Source organism: Hippocampus comes, unplaced genomic scaffold, assembly GCF_001891065.2.
Source record: "Hippocampus comes isolate QL1 unplaced genomic scaffold, H_comes_QL1_v1.1 scaffold367, whole genome shotgun sequence".
Classification (NCBI taxonomy): Eukaryota; Metazoa; Chordata; class Actinopteri; order Syngnathiformes; family Syngnathidae; genus Hippocampus; species Hippocampus comes.
This window is the reverse complement of record NW_017805741.1, coordinates 412,206-429,136: the sequence shown is the minus strand read 5'-3', so window position 1 is coordinate 429,136 and position 16,931 is coordinate 412,206. Positions and strand designations below refer to the sequence as shown.

Genomic DNA, 16,931 nt, shown 5'->3' with positions numbered 1-16,931 from the left:
TGTTCAATGCATTTGCGGTAGGGTTTTGGACCAAGAGGTGGCCTGGGGGCGGGGGGGGGGGGGGGCTTCTCCTTCAGTGACTACAATTTCCACTGTGGTCCACGGGGCGACTCTGTTCCCCCGCCGTGTCTGTTTCTCGATGCGATTGACTGGTGACCAATCCGGCGTGGCGCCTGCCTTTCCCTCGCATTCGCTGGGATCGCCTCCAGGTCATCCGTGACCCTGAACAGGATAAGCGCTGGAAAATGGATGGAGGGGGGGGGGGCTTCTCCTTCAGTGACTACAATTTCCACTGTGGTCCACGGGGCGACTCTGTTCCCCCGCCGTGTCTGTTTCTCGATGCGATTGACTGGTGACCAATCCGGCGTGGCGCCTGCCTTTCCCTCGCATTCGCTGGGATCGCCTCCAGGTCATCCGTGACCCTGAACAGGATAAGCGCTGGAAAATGGATGGATGGACGCTTCCCCCTGTATTCCCCCGACAAGATACCACAATTTGTAGAGGGGACACACTTCCAACCAGGCCTGAAGAATTTGGGGGCGGGGTGGGTCGGATTCCCCCCGTAATATTGCACTTGCAGCCTTCGCGGTTCGAAAATGGCATTGGACTACCTCGCCGTATTGATTTGAATTGCCTTTATTGTTCAGCCCCGCTCCTAACCGGGGGCGGAGCAACCGGACACCCCCTGGCCACTCTCTGGCCAGCCCGCATCTGAGGGGAAATTTTGAAAGCCGTGGCCTTGCTGTCATGTCCCAAAGGATGCAGCGTTCTTCCATCTCTCGATACCGTGCCACAATTGACTTCAGATCGACTGTCACTTTGAACAACGTCACTATTGACTTCCGATGGATCCGAACGCACGCGCTAGTCAGTTCAGCTCAGACAAACATGGCTTTTTATTTCCACTCGATCCCGTTTGTGCTCTGAGTTTGACCCCCCTCCCAGCCAAATGTTTTGTCGCCCAACAACAAAGATGTCGAGCTGCACCCCTGCTCCTAACCTCCATCCACCAAAATGCCGAAATCGATGCGGAGGGACGCGCTTTTAAATTGTCTCCAAATCCAAGAGAAATAGAAGGGCAAATCAGGAGGGTCCCCGTCGGCCGACGGGCTGAAAATGATCTCCCGATTTTCACGGGGGGCGCCGCCGCGGTTGCTTCCCGGGGATTGCCGACAGATAATGTTCTTGGTTTTGATAAGACCGGGGGGGAAAAGACGAATGGAGAGCGGGGCAGGGGAGCTATTAACGTAATCTTGGGTGGGATTAATTGTTGTGTGGGCGGCCCAGTGTGCTGCTCCATGCACAAGCGCGTCCCCTTCTAATCTGAGCTTTCAAATGTAAAGCGTAATTAAGGACAGCGCCCGAGCACGGGGGAATTTGCCAGAAAGCGCTTCCTCTCCCCGAAAGGGGACATCAACCTTCGGAAGTGAGCCGACCCTCCCCTCTCTTCCCACATGATGTATTTGCCTTCCCCTTCCCCCTCCCCCCTTTCCCCCTCCTCAAGCTCTTTCGATGCACCGCCGTACATCACTTGCAGCATGCTTTTGTTTGGACCGCCGCTAAAAATGGATCCGAGATGAGCTGGAGGAAAAAAATTGGATTTATCGTGCTCTTGGGCTCCCTCTACAGTTCAGAGGTATAATTGAATTCCTAGCCGCTGCGTAAAAGCTCGTTTGCGAAATATTTGATTCGATTTTGGTTATTTTTTTTCACTACTAGATGACTAGGGGAATTTGGTGGAATATTTCATGAATATTAAATTAATATTTCATCCATTCACCACCATCGCTTTGTGTCTCCTTCGCAGGGCCGCGGCACCCTGCGCGGCACCGGCGACGCGGCGCCGGAGGCCCCGACGCCATCGCCGCACGCTCTCGGCGGCGCGCGGTCTAAAGGGAAACGCCTCAGGTGAAAATGGCCGCGCATCACTCACGCCGGGAAAGCGATCGACCTGCGATATGGTCGTGACCTTTCGACACTAAACAGATGATGTCGACATTTGTGACGGATAGATCGCATGGCGGTTTGCGCTCGGCTGCTGGCTCATATCTACACGTGAAATGGATCCAGCTTGTTTATTCATTCATTTTTGGTCAAATGAATGCATTCCTCAAGCATTTTTTTCCCCCAGTATGCCCCACCAACGGACTTTTTCCCCATTAGACCATTCACTGGCATGTATTCTTGATCCTCTCCGTTAAATGACGATGACCGCAGCTTACTGAGAACACGAGAATTTTTTTTCTGTATTTTATGTTTTTCTTTGAATTGAAGCAAATATGTGGCAAGAACTGTCATCATTTGTTCAAATCTGCCCAAAATCTTTCTTAAGTTGTATTTTAAGTCACGGCTTGTGCAGGGTTTTTTTTTTTTTTTTTTTTAAAAAAAAAAAAAACCCCTTTTTTTTTTTTTTTTTTTTTGTAAAATAGCAAAACAGCTCGTTTGATCTTCTTTTTGCTTCCACCCTAATTCTTTGTGTCTCCATTTTTTTTTTTAATACAGAATTTCGCTTTTCTAAATAACACTCTAAATCGTTAGCAAGCAACATATCAGAAATAAAAGGACATGGTCCTGTTGCGGGAAAAGATGAAAAAAGTACGTCGCGTTAAACATCGGTTCCTTTTTTTATGACAAAATCTTGAGCAAAATCTTGGTACGAAGGATCTCGGAGGTGGCTCTGCTTTGTAAACACAGCTAGCGGGACAAGAGGGAGCGGGGGGTGATGGGGAGTCAAGAGAAAAAGCATGTCATGCGTCTACCGGATCGCTCTGATGCTTTGTGACATCCGTGTCGGGCGACCAACGCACGAGTCGCTCGCCGCAACTCTCCCCGCGGGCGCCGCTTGCACTCACTGCTGGCAAATCACCAGAAATGAGTGACGGTAAATGTCTGCTTTGCACTTGATGTATCGCCTTTGCCCTAATTAAAGGCAGCGGCGGAAAGACGGCCGTAAATCTGCCACGTAATGGGATGCAAATAAGACAAGACGCCGCATAAAGCGCCACGCGTTTATTTAAAAGTCGGCGTGATGAGTGCAGCTTTGGGCGTGATAAAGCAAGGACAGGCAGGGTGCGTTGGTGATTGGAGACCGCCGCCTGACAGCCGACAAATTTCCACGGGCTTTGACGGCTGCGGCGAGGGAGGGGGGAGGGACGACGCGGTGTCGCGCAGGTGCTTCATCCCGGGCGGCCGACGGTCAATCATTTGTTTCTGCTTGTCGGAGTCGGACGCGGCGGAGCCGAATTAGACTCTGATGGATGATTTGGAGATATTGACCCGAGAAAGCGCGGCGCGCTGTGAGCCATCCCGGATAAGAAGGCTCATAAAAAGCTGTCACAATGACCCGGGGCGTACCTGCTCCAGACTAAGTGTCCTTCCTGAGTGAAAACAACCACGTCGCTGTTGCTAGGCTGCGTGGCAGGATACTCTTTTTGGGTCCAGGGACCCCTGATATGGAAGATGATTTTTTTTTTTTCCAATGACCCATTGATTATGGCATCCAAAAATACGAGACGATTTTAACTTTTGGGGTGGGGGGGTTTCCAACTGCTGTTCACTAAACCGTCATTGTTGTTGATTTAGTTTTTAGAGCACCTCGTTGTCGGCCATTATTCGATTTTTTTTTTAAGTCTGATGTGACGGACGGGAGCTCCATGCTGCCGCGCCCACTTTAGAGTGCCTCATTGGCACGGGGCGGGGCGGGGCGGGGGCTTGCAGAAACATGTATGATAGCGTCATTGAAGACTCAAAACCGTCCACCGGTGTGAATATGAATATGAAGGGTTGTTTGGTGTGCCCTGCCATTGCTTTGCCACCAGTCCCCAGGATGTTACTCTCCGACACGATGTACACTTTTGTGTGCGGCCGTGTGTGCGTACCGGGGACTGACGAGACTTATTCGTAGTTACGCTCAGTGTCATAACGCATAACCCGGCAGAGAAAATGTCCAGATCAATGAGTGCCTCCATCACTCGTTTCAAAAGGTGTTGATGCGTCTCTCTCTCGAGCCGCTTCGCCCGCCAAGTTTGACGCACGTAACGCTTTCTGGATTGATGCGTAATCATGGCGGCGTCCGCCGGTCGATGGTGCGTCGCCACAACATTTCGAAGTCATAATTGAATTATGAAGAACTCGTGAGGGTTCATCGATGAAGTGAAATTTAATCTCGGGCTGAGTACAAATGTATTTATTGGGAACGTCGCATTTGGCTTGGGTTTGTTGGATAAAACGCGTAAAACACATCACACAGGATTAGTTCCACCGGCAAAGAGGTCACATCGGGACGCTCGTTTTGGGAAGTGCTTTTTTTGGGTAGATTTTAGCATCTCCAGACAGCAAGGGGGATGAAACGCAATGCGCAATCAAAGATGGCTGAACCAAGTACCAAGTGTGGGCCACGTTGATTTTTTTTTTTTTTTTGATGGGGGGAGGGGCTTCAAAATTGCGGGAACGTTCGGCACATTCCACCTCGATGTCGTCTCTGCCAAATATCAATGTGAGAGAATGACGCGGTTGGTGTTTTGTTTTTCACCTCAACGCAAAGAACGTGTTACATGCCGCTACCGTGGTTCAACACAAACAAAAAGCGCCCATGGCGGGGGGGGGGGGGCTAGCCCACCACACACCAAAGCACCTCTTGATGAAGCAAGCCGGAAAATGTTGTACCTGCAATTTCAATCCCACGGGGCCCGAACAGCAGCTCGTTTTCGGTAAAACACAAGTATGCCGTCTGTTTAATGCACTGATAAAGTCAAAGTTGAGGAGGGAAACAGTTTTGGAAGCAAGGAAAGGCTTTGATGCTATTGGAATAAAGCGTAGGTAGTGTGACGAGGAACAACTGTGAACAAGCCGACATTCGCCTCAACTGCGACGTTGGTAGCCGCGTTACTCGACAAGGAAAGGGAATCGCTTCCAAGTTGTCGTTTCAATTCAAAAAGTCCGCCTCCGTTTGCCAGCGCGCTTGTTGTCAATTCTGTCTTGTTTTTCCTCGAGGGCGGTGATCTATTAAAAATCGAATTTTAGGTGCAAAATGGACCAGAGATGGCAGATTTTTAATCTTTCGAATTTTGGCAATCTTTGCGTCCGGGTTTTATTGCGTTGGCGACCAACAGGTGCGACGCTGGAGGAGAATCCGTCCAGCGTCGCACCTGTTGGTCGCCAACGGAACAAAACCGGGACGCTTTGGTCTTTTCACCCTCTGTCGACAAGAAATCTTCACAATGATTGTGATTCCGCATTAGGAGGAGGCCTTTTTTTTTTTCCCCTTCCTCTTCATGACCTTCTGATTTGACTTTTCCCGCGGAGCCACCGGCGGCGCACCCGCCATGTTGATTTGCGACCTCGCGCACAGCTGCAAAACCAGGGACAGCACTTCCTTCACCCTTCTCGCTTTCTTTGTCGAGCGCTCACACATGAGCGCATGATGATGGAAGTCAAAGGTGGAACTGATAAATGATGAACACATTTTTTTTTTTGTTTGGGAACAAACGTTCAAAATTCCGGCAGCCGCCATTGGCGCGCTTAGCCGAAAGGTCAGTCCGAACAAGGAGCAGATTAAGATTTTGCAAGGGATTAGTCAATGGGTGCCTTCAAACGTCCACTCCCCGATGCGCCGCTGCTACCTCTTTCCCTTCACCTTCTTGCGCTTGCAGGAGCAATTCCCTCTCGCTGAGTCCGGCACAAAGATGCGAGGAGGCCCATCATTTCAGGACGCCGCCCGTTTCCAGAGGAAAGTCGAAGCTGCCGTCCAATCCCATGGATGCGTCGCGAGCGTCCCGTCACGTCTACAAGCACCTGCAGGAGGAGGAGCCAACTGAGGCGGAGTCCTTCGGCGGGTAAAACTTGCATTTTTCTTGGTCCGTCCCCGCACGTCTTCTGTTCACTTGACGCATTAAGATCAGGTCAGAAAACCTTGATTTGTCTCACAATGGAGAGATTCCCAATTGACAGCAGCAAAATTAGGAGAGGGAGAAAGTAGAAGACACACGCGATCGAAATAAAGATCAAATATAAATAGAAGCATCTGAAAAATGGGTGATTGGGGGTGAGTCCAGATTTTCAGGACCGTCGATTGAATAGCCTGACAGCAGTCGGCGGGAACGAGCAAGCCGTTTTACGCCGGCGTGGCGCCCCCAAATACGTCGGAAAGTACGTTCGATTTACGGCCTCCTTGCAGGTCTCATGAGCCCTCCTTCGGGTGTCGCTGTCACGACTCATCGGGACAACCGGGTCCATCCCAAATGCTCAATGGCCAAACGGCGTCTCGGCCGACGTTCCGGCAGAGATTCAAACCCGGGCGACTATTTTGATTCGGAGTTGGATCAGGAAGAGATAGAAAGACAATCTGCCAAGTCTCGTGGGAGCTTTCAAAATAACCCATGCGCACAGTTTCTGAAAATCAATGGGTATTACTTGGCTTGTTTTTTTTTTTTTTTACTTGTTTTTAATAGGCCCGCTAGCTGTCGCGTTTGGAACCGCCAATGAGATTCCAATTCCCTACGAAGGACGATGCGCCGACTTGAGAAGGGGGAATTGTTTTGGCTCGGTTGCCCGAGCGAGCTTCGGGTGTTAAGGAAGCGCTTTGCGGCACGTCACTCACAATCAGCCTAATTTGCTGTCAGCCCGTGCAACTTTATCAAAGACGGCCGTCGTTAAAGCAAGCGGCGGCGCGGTGTCCCTCGCGACGCTCCCGTTAGCAAGCGGGTCTGATTGAACATCACGGCAACTCGAAAGATAACGCTGCCTGCTGACAAACTCTTTATGTGACCTATTTTCAACATTTTTTTTTTTTTTGAAACAAAGCTCCACGGAACCGAGCAGTTCTCCATCCTGGGTCTCCCCAATTGAGGGCAGGGCTTTTGTCTCCATTTGAAAGAGAATTAGTGCGAAATGTGCTCTCAACAGACACTCGCCGTCATGTTCCGCTGTGCTTCTGATGGCTTTTGCGCGAGTGCTCTGGAGATTGAGCCTGACTTTCCGCCTTCAAATTTCATGGACCGGATCTAGAAATTAAAAAAGAACTCTGCCCCGGTTTCTCGATATGTCCGCTCGCCGCGAAACAAATGAACTCCGGGCGATTGAAGGTCAACCGGTGAGTTGAAGACATTTGGATCTGATTAGCCATCAGCGCAGTTACGCTCGGCGATTGCCGGCCCTCGAGCCGCTTTAAGTGACCTATTTCTGGACTGAGCAGCAATACTAACGCCGAGCTTCGGAGCGGCCCCCACTCCTCCAACCCCTCACCCGCCTCCTCCCTTCTTCACAGTTGCCATGGATACACGGTCTCCTCTCTGGATAGCAGTAGTGGGAGGTAAAGTGAGGGGAGATTGTGACGATAGTGCAGCAAAAAAAAAAAAAAAAAAAAAAGGGGGGGGGGGGGGGGTAGGCTAGAGACGAGACGGGGCTCGAGCCTGGCGCAGAAACTGGGGAAGCGCCCCTCCACATTTTCCCCATTTCCAGACAACAAAACCCCCGCTGAGCGTTGTCACTTTTATTATCCAGCATCAAAACATATTTACCCGCCACAGATAAGGACAGAACTGACGGCAACTTTGCAACGGCGTGTATTTTTAGATGTCTTTTGATCCGCCGGATTTACCTCCAGCTTGCATTTCCCCTTCGAATACCGAGGGGACCGGGGAACTCGTTCAATTATAGAAACTTGGTTATGCTACAAACAGTCTCTGAAGGCTGCCAATAACAGCGGCTGTCTCCTAAGGCGCAGGGGGGGTGGGGTCTAAATGTGAACCGGGACCGGGCAACAGCATTAAGCTCCGCGAGACACATTTCACGATGATGCTGGATGACTTGCGCGTACTCAGTCAAGAGTCAACATCATAACAGCTTTAGAATCGGGATGGACGCCCCCCAGGCGACAAGTTCGGCACCCCAAATCTCGCGGACAATCGCGAGTTGCGACCCCGCCAAAGCAGAATTCTGTGTGGTGCCAGAAAATACAAAGAGGCGGCCAAGCTAGCCGTTAACTCGTCAGGTAACTGCGTTAGCGTTTCACCCTCTTCTCCCTTGTCCTTTTTCTCGTGGTTGCCGATTCATGGGAACCGTTACACAAACCCTCAACAGTACCGTTTGCTTTCTCCCCGCGCCCCACATCTGATGCGGTGTCAAGGTCACCCTGCGGTAATGATTGCCATTTCATTCTCTCCCGCCTCAAGGTGTGATGCGAGCGGGGGAAAGGTCGGCGCCCTCCTCAGCGGGACCTCTCACTTTGCCGGGAGAAAGGGATGGACCGAGGTGCCTTGCACTCGCCTGGATAAGGGAAGCGGCCTCCCTCCGCCCTCGCTGCGCGCCCGTTCCGTTCCCATCATCCCCTCGCTGCAGGCGTGCGACCTTGAGGGGAGGCGCGTGGATACGACTGAGCAAAACCCGGGGGGGAGTCGCGTCCCCGCCGGCAGCCCTTCCTCTCCTCCTTGCGAGAGCGCCCCGCCCATTGCCGCTCGCCCTCAGACGCCCTCTTCCTCCGCCATTGAAATGACCGCAGAACTCCATCGGGCATTCGAGCGGAAAAACCCCTCTAGTCCCCTGACCAAGTCCTCGGGTTCTCACGTCACCCGCGGGGGCGCTACCGAGGTCGGGACCGGACAAAGGAGCCGCTGCACCGCCAGAGAGCACCCGGGCACCGGGATCCGAGGTTCGAAGACGGCGGGCCAAGGTTACACCGCCATCGAGAGCCCAAATGGCCCCTCGGCCATCTGCAGAGGAAACGGAAATTGCAGTTGATTGGATTCAAGTTTCCACCAATTCGGTCCCGCTACTCTTGCCGTCGGGCCGGCGGGACCATCTGTGCGGCCGCGTGGACCGATATCGGAGGCCGTTTGATGAACAGATTGAACTGCAAAGGACCAACGACAACAAAAAAAATATGTCGGATCATGACGGCAAACCCCAAACAAGCACACATTGTGAATAATGTCAGTGGGAGCTAAACTGAAACAAAAAAAAAACAAAACAAACAACACTATTTAAAGGGAGCTTCTACCTAGAAACCAAAATAGTGTGTCTCAATGTTGTTTCTCTATTGTAAAGAAATTATACGGTATCTGTCATCTAATATATGTCACATAGACGTATATATATTTGACATCCAATTGTGACAAAATAAAGACCAAGATAACAGTGTGGAGAGCTTTGGACATCTCAAGTCCTCTTTTTCCACCCAGATCACGTCAAGCTCTTCCGAGAAGTGCAACGTGCCCAAAGAAGTTGGTCCCATCCCGCGCATCTTTTCCGACACGCGAACAAACCAAACGGCGGCGTGCTCGATTCTCAAGCGAAAGCGTGAACCTGCTTTTTGCCATTTCAGCCCTCCTTGTTTTGTGATGCATTTGGGCAACTAGCTCGCCACGACGAAGTCGGAGAAATTGAGCGCCTTTGTCATCAACAGCGGTTAGCTTGTGCAATTGCATTTTGGTGCATTTTGCTCGCTTCTCGGGACGTGACTCGTTTCTACCCCGGGAGCACACGGCCACAATTGACGCAACAGCTTGTTGTCATGATTTCAATTCTTCGGCAAGGACGAGGCAGCCGTCTGCCCGCGGGCCGCGAGGAGCCCCGCTAGCCTGTTAGCTCGCAAGCTAGCCGGTGGCAAGCGCTCTCACTCTTTTGTGTGGTCTGTCAAATTTAAAGTCCACTTTACAGAGACTCCAAGTCATTCTTCTCGAACCAGAACGTAGCCTGCTTGCTAACAAATGCCAAACGACATCTCTCTGTTTTATATGTGTGCGTGTGTGTGTGCAGGGCGACACGAGATGATGCTTGTTGAGTTGATTCTGAACAGCAGACTCCAAATGTAACATTCTCGTCACCCCACACGAGCCGAGTTTGTTGGATTCGGGCCCAACAAACCAGGTCGCCGTCGACTCCCATATCAGCGCGCGGTGCTCAACGTGAGAGGAATGCTAACGCAGCGGGGGCCGGCGAGGTTTCTCCTCCCTCGCCAGATGGTCTGAAGATTATAAGGAGGATGGCAAGATTTCGTGTGTGCGCGCACTGCCGCAAGACTTGTGATGATGTCTGCAAACCCTTCTCAGCAACTCATCTCCCACACGAGACACTTGACAGAGCCTCCCCGGCCCCAAAAACAAATGAGTAATGGTTGAGAGTGGTTTCGCCTGAGCGGGTGTAGCTCCACTGACCGCACGTCCACTTTTTGAGACGGAGGGCGCCATTTCCATCAACGGTGCATGCGGAAATGTCGGCATATCCGAAGCTAACCGCATGCCAAAACCAAACGAGAGCGCGAAGGCTCGACAAGAGGGCTGGTTGAACCAAGAAATGGTCGCTTTCACACGGTCGTCCTTCCAGACAGACGCAAATGAGCCGCTGATTGAGAGTGAGTGACACTGACAAGGCTCTCCCACAAGAGACGTCGGCTCCGCGACTGCTATGATTGCCGGGCACGGCCGGGTCAAGACCCCCGGCGTCCTCCGGGGGTGCCAAGCCAGACGGATTTTGTCACGACCTCACACGACGCGGCTCCTTTGGTCTCTGCTTTAATCGGACATTCCCGATACGCCAGCTGTCACGCTTTTATACTCGTCAGAGTTCAAAATGAGGCGAGTCTGTTGAGGAGTAAAGGGAAAAAAAAAATCTTGTGGAAGTTTCTTGTCTGATTCCATTGATTTAGGTCTGCCGGCTGGTTTGGGAAAACTGCCACAGATGTTCTGTTTGCTGCAGGAGGAGGTATGCAAAGTCAACCGGTTTTCAGGGATGGCACTTGAGGCAACAGAAAGCTTCACGATAAATGTTGGAGCGCTTTTGGTCATAAAAGAGCGTCTGTTTTGGGGCAGGATGCTTTTGTTTGCAGGAGCAGAAGGATGGGACGACGTCGCTGGCGGGATCTTGGCTCTTCACCGGGAGCCCGACCTGCTCCAGACTCCAGGTTCGAGATCAGAACTTTTGCCAGAGTTATAGTTGTTGTAGTTATGTTAGTTAAAGACTCGAGGACGGTTCATTGAATCTCAAATCTGATTGGTAACGAGGAGAAACAGACATTTCAACGGTGCGTCTTCTTTTTCCTTTCTGAAGGCGCCGGGACGTTGACGGAGGCCCTGCAGCCAAGACGCACGCTACGAAATGAAGACAAAAGCCTTTTGGAAATAAAGGCATGCAATTTCATGTAAGTTTGGAATACAGGTCAGTGCTTTGGGTCATATTTAGGCTGGCAGAGAAGGCTTTGAAAATGATGGAGGCTCAATGGAAGGCAAGCAAACTCAATGTCAAAGTAGAAAACGATAGCATATCGCTGGCATCCAGGCAAAACCTCCGATGTCACGATCTGCTCGATGTCATTTTTTGTTCGTTTTTTTAAAAATAACTTTCACCGGGGTCCCCAAACTTTTTTCCTGTGAGGGTCAAATCACTTTTCCGGGGTCACTTTGTAACAAAAAGCGCTCGATACTTTGCAGTCATCGGGTGGTACGACTGCGCAACACAAGTCCCTTTTATGAGCTCATCTTTTGGCATCGCTGGCTCCACAAAGGTCTCACGTGCGACTTTTTCGTATTTGCTTGTGAACGCCGCGTCGTCCCGGGGGACTCGTTTCCTTCTTTAAAAGCCTCCACGAGTGCCGAGCCAAATCAAAAGCGTTTGCTATAAATGGTCAGTTCCATCAAGCGGTGTCGTCGCGGTGTCGTCGCGCCGACATCAAATCCCGTTGGCGGCGGAATTGGCTGTCAGGTTTATTACGCAAAAGATTAAAATAAACTTGAGCATTTTTCATGCCCGCACTTCCTCTCCGCGCTGAACTGTGACAACCCCACTGGAACAGGTGCCACGGGGGAGCTTTAGAATGCATTTCCGACTATTCTCAGTCCTCTTAAGATCACTCAAGTGTAATAACAGTGGAAGTCGGGTTTTTTTTGCACTTGCTGCTGTTTGCGCGGCCAATTTCATCACACTTGTCATGCAACCACGACAAAAACTTTTTGTTTTTCGCTTCGTTCCAACATAATACATATGCAAAATAAATGGAAATCTTAATTGAAGGGGTGCAGTTGGATCTGATGGAAAAACAGATTGTCAGTCCAGTAAATGGTGATTTTCTCATTGAGTATCATCGATGATGTGAATAACATTTGGAAGCTAAGGTACCGATGTCATTGTAATACCTGTAAAATATTTCCAGGCTGCCGTTCGCATGCTAATTTGGTGGGCGGGAGGCTGGTCACTGTCTGTGGAGCTAGCCGTTAGCCAGGTCATCAGCTAAGCTAACGCGAGGGGAGCTAACGTGCCACAGAATGGGTCGTTTGTTTTCATTTCTTCTCACGGATTTGAAATCTCAAGTGATGCGCTGGGAATACCAAATTCTGGATTCGGTTGACCTCGTCAGATTTAGCAACAGTTGCTAAGCAGGCTCGTGTTTGAAATGAAGGTTAAATGGCCCACAAGAAGAACAAGGCTCGGTTTTAGCGAAAGGTGAATTGGTGCCAATTAATGCGCTCAACGCGTGAGCTCCATTTACTCTTTTCTCAGCATGTTTGGATTCCAAAGTCAGGTGTGACGGTTTCAATTTTCTCCGCTTGGTAGGTTTTAGCCACTTAAAGCGAGAGAGAGGAACTTTTAAGGCGCTCACCAAACCAACAGATTAGAGACTTGGAAGATAATTGTGCTGTTAAAAGCAAAGTCGCAAACGGTGGCGTCGCAGAATGATTTGAGCGAGCCATTAAATCTCACTTCTCAGGAGGTGTGTAAAACGCTCGGCGCTAGTGGCATTTCTACGCGGCACGATCAGTTCAGGCGTGTAATGAGGAGTTGGGGGGGGGGGGGTTCTGAGGAAGTGTTGCGGTTTGGGGCATAAACAGGTAGAAAGTGCTCACGCTTTATGGAAAAAGAACATTTCGCGTTGAGCTCCGTACAACGGATCAGTCTTTTTGAGTCACAATGCTGTTCTTTCCTCATCGTCAAAAGTGGTTTGGTCATCATTCTCCTCGAACCGGGAAGTCGCTTGATAGCTCACCAACAAACGCAGATACATGTTGGCGGGAGTTGTCTTTCTCCGTGTTCAGTTAAATCTGAACCTTCGCAGAATGTTTCTCTTTGTAGTCTAAAGTCACAGTTGCTAATGTCACGCATGAAAAGTTTTAAAGCCCCGGGAGGCTTCACAAATCTGATGTTAGAGTTTGAAATCATTAAAAGCCCAGTCCTCCAACATTCAACCTTGGTGGAGGGCTGCACTCTGAGAGTCCACAGTTGCACATTCCAAAGTCGAGATCGTCCAAATACCGTACGCTGCACTGTCGCGCTTTGATTCCTCCCGAGTGTGATCAACGAACGGCTGCCCGCGGCGGAGCCCGACGGTTCATGAGGCTTATCGCCGTCAACCGTGGCCGCGGTGGAACGGCGCGAAGGAAATCGAGTCCGCGATCCGTCTGTGTTGGGCTCGGCGGGATTCGCTTCATTCAATGACATTTTCTGTGGGCGTATCTGTCCAACTTGATTACGCTGATGGGATGGCGGCTGTTTTATGCGGTGCCCACCCAAAGACGCACACGCAAGTGCTCCTTCTAAAGTGAGCACGTGCTCAATTGAATCCAGATTTCAACATTTTCATGCCCGCTTCTTGAAGGGAAAAGGCCAAAGGATTTTCTATTAGGCCCCGAATTGATTGCGAACTCACGGTCTGAGTCGCATCTCGGTCTTTTCTGCCTTCTCTTCTGGTCGGGTCAGAACGAGCGTGGATGCGTGGGTTTTCACTGCAAAGGTGAAGAGCGATCGTTTAATTCTCAGGCCAAGAGCGTGGGCGATACGACGCTACTTTATGTGCTGACGTGAAGGGCCGGCCGGCTCCTTTCGGAATTCTGGTAAAAAGATGTCTTTTGGAGATCGCTGCGGCAACGACCTTTGAATGGGGAGCTGAAGTGGAACTTTGCTCCAGATGTCATGAAATCTCCTCTCAGCTGCTCGTCAGATATTGCTTTCAGAAGGACAACGGGCCTGACCGACAGCCCCGCAAAGCGCATTGCCACCGCCGCCGCCGCCGCCAGCTATGGCCGTCGCTGGTACGGTGTCATAAAAAGTCAGGATCCGATTTGGTTGCTCGGTCATGCAGAGAAGACGGACGGCGCCAGCGATTTATTGCCGGCAAGTGTCCCTCGCATTTTGGGGGGGGAGACGGCACGCAATCATCTGCAACATTTGGGTCTGTGGCAAAAATCAATCTGAAGAATGTCACAGGTTGACAAGGCTATGATTGTGTTAAGGCTTTTGTTTTACTACGGCAGCCTCGTCGCTGCTGATCCAGTACATCAAGACACCGCGCGGTTCATTCAGTGCGCTGAAGGTTATCAAATACCTTACACTTTGCACGTAAACGTGTCTCGCCGGTGGATGAAGTGCCGTCGAGATTCTTTTCTTCTCCTCAATATCAAGATACAACCATGCAGTACAGTTCCAGTCAGTTGACGGAACGGGATGGGATGTCACGCCAGCCAGCCTCTTTCACGAGCACAGCCTGCAAAATAGTCGCATCCGAAGAAGCCGCTGTTGCTTTTTCCTTGGGTGATGGACAAATTACCAGTCAGGCAGAGACGCCTGCTTTGCAGCCGCCGACTGGGCTGGAGAAGTGAATGTGTGCTGTTCATACTTGACGCTATTCCAGACGCTATTCGAGGTACCGAGAACGAAGCGGAGGCTCAGTTGCCGGTCCCTCTCTTTGGAATGACCTCTCGCCGAACGTTCGGCAAGCCCATCTTGACAACTCGTTTTTATTCTTTGGCTTTTGACTCAGCATGAGCCTTGATTTTTAGTTTGGCAGGAATGGTGCTTTCTCTCCCATTTTTGTCATGAATTTCTTTTCGGTCCACGCGCAGCACTTTGTACACAGCGCTGGTTGTCTTCAAGCGCTCTCGAAATACACTTGAGTTGAACATCATGCCAGCTCGACCGGGCTGTGCGCCGATCGAAGTCCGGATTTCGCATGAGGCAAGTTTTTACACGAGCAGATGCAACAGATGCTGCTGTTACATTCTCGTATGTCTTTTATATTCAATGCGGAGCGGCCAGTCAGTCGATCCTTAGTGTGCTGTTATTTGCGAACCGATTCATCTTTTTTGGTTCGCCTTTGGGGCCGTTTCAGTTCCAGTTTACGGCTAAAATTGTCATTTGGCTGCCACGTTTCGTCGGCAGTCCTTCTGAGTAGTTCAACCTTTCGAGGGGCATGACCCCAGTGCCAAGCGGCCGAACTCAAAATTGCTAGCGGGCGCGCAAAGGTCATCAGAAAGCCAGCTATAAGGCCGGGAGAAGGCCATTCTGACCACGGTGCCGGTCTGCATGTGGTGGCCTCCTGCCAAGTGGTGGAGCAGTTGTGTGCGATGATGCTGACACAACTCACCATGAGGCTGTTCCACCGGCCAAGACAAGCCCCACACCACTCCCCCTTCACGCACGCAGAGACACACGCACTACCCCGCCAGCTCTCGTTAGGAGGCTGAGATTCTGCCAACTTAGTGAATCACCAAGAAACAGATGGTGAAATTAAAGGGGGCGGGGGAGAAAAAAAAAAGATCCCCAGAATGTCATCCCGTCTCGTTCGATTCTAGTCACTTTCACAGGTTTCAGAGCGGTGACGTGTGACTTGTCGCGCTGTTGTGCCGCTGCCGTACCTTTAATCAGCTGGAGGAGAGAAATCCTCCAGGGAGCCATTTCGCAGTTGCAGTCTGACAGAAGTGACTCCGCTGCTCTGTCTGCTCAGCGAGACAACGGACGGAGCTTCTTTGGTGGTCCGAGAACAAATTGCAAAACCTCACTCGGCTACTAGAGACAGGTCACCGCTGTAACTGTCTCACCCCATTTTGTAATTCATGGAAAGTTGGGCTCAAGGTGGACTGACAAACCATCAAGAATGGAGTTGAGAGAAACTTTGGAAGGAGACTAATTAGGCAGCATCCCATCGGATGAAACGTTGACAATAGCTCAAGCCTTTGCTAGCATGAAAAATGGGAATTGCGCCGCGGCTGTCATACGGGGAGCATCCACAGTTCGCTCTCCAATTCAAACATCTCTCACCGCCTACTTCCTGGAAGTGCCAAGACAAGTGGAAATAACGCCGAGTGTTTCATCTCATCTCCCGTAAATGTTGACAGCTTGGCTCGCGTGAGCTCAAAGAGCAATGACTTTGCCTATCGTTAGCCTCAAGGCTAGAGAGCGGTTAGAAGGTGGGAGTCGGCTGCCATTCGCGTCACCAAAGAATCCTTCAGTTCGATTAAGATATTTTATATTATTAGAAGTGGCTAATCCCGAATGCTTTATATCTGTTTTTCTGTGTAAAGCTATTCCAGAGCCCACATTGGATGAAATAAGGTCAATCATTTGGTGTGGAAAAACCAAAAGTATTGTGCCTTTTGGAGTGTGGCACATGTGCTGAAAACCAAGGCAACACCACAACAGTGACGTGCAAAAGAGGAAATACTGTACACTGAAAATTGAAAAAAATAAATAAATCCTCTGAACCAGAAAGAATCTTATCCACCTCAGGGAAGTGAGCAGGCTCTGTGGATATATATATATATATATATTTTTTTTTTTAATATATATATACACACACACACTCTGCTCATACAGGCTTTGGTTTTCCAATGAACTCCACTGAAAGAAGACAACCCCCACAGATGGGTAAAGATTTGTTGGACAGATATGCTTTCTTCCACGCACAATAATGACCACAGCATATGGAAGTTATTCTTCCCGTAATGAGGCCGCAATCCCCCTGCCTCCTTGTGTGTGTTTTGCCGGCTGTTTTTTTTTTTTTCTGTGGGAAAAATATATTTTAATTGCAATAGAGCCGCATCCAGGAGTGTGTACATCACCTCATTCGCATGCATGATTTTTTTTTTTTAATTTTTTTGTGGGGGCGGACATTTTTACATGCTTTAGTAGACGATCCAAATTAAAGGGCGAAACATAGCCTTGTTGTTCTC

At 50.3% G+C, this 16,931-nt stretch overlaps 1 protein-coding gene across 1 annotated transcript in view; it reads left to right on the top strand.

Moving 5' to 3' along the window:
• nrg3b (neuregulin 3b) overlaps positions 1 to 9,141 on the top strand; it is a 113,981-nt gene extending 104,840 nt beyond the window's left edge. Inside the window, 3 exon segments of the mRNA XM_019883345.1 lie at positions 1,808 to 1,908; positions 5,652 to 5,834; positions 8,172 to 9,141. Of these exon segments, the coding sequence (XP_019738904.1) occupies positions 1,808 to 1,908; positions 5,652 to 5,834; positions 8,172 to 8,736 (849 nt within the window). The 3' untranslated portion in view covers positions 8,737 to 9,141.
• Positions 9,142 to 16,931: the final 7,790 nt, after the last annotated feature.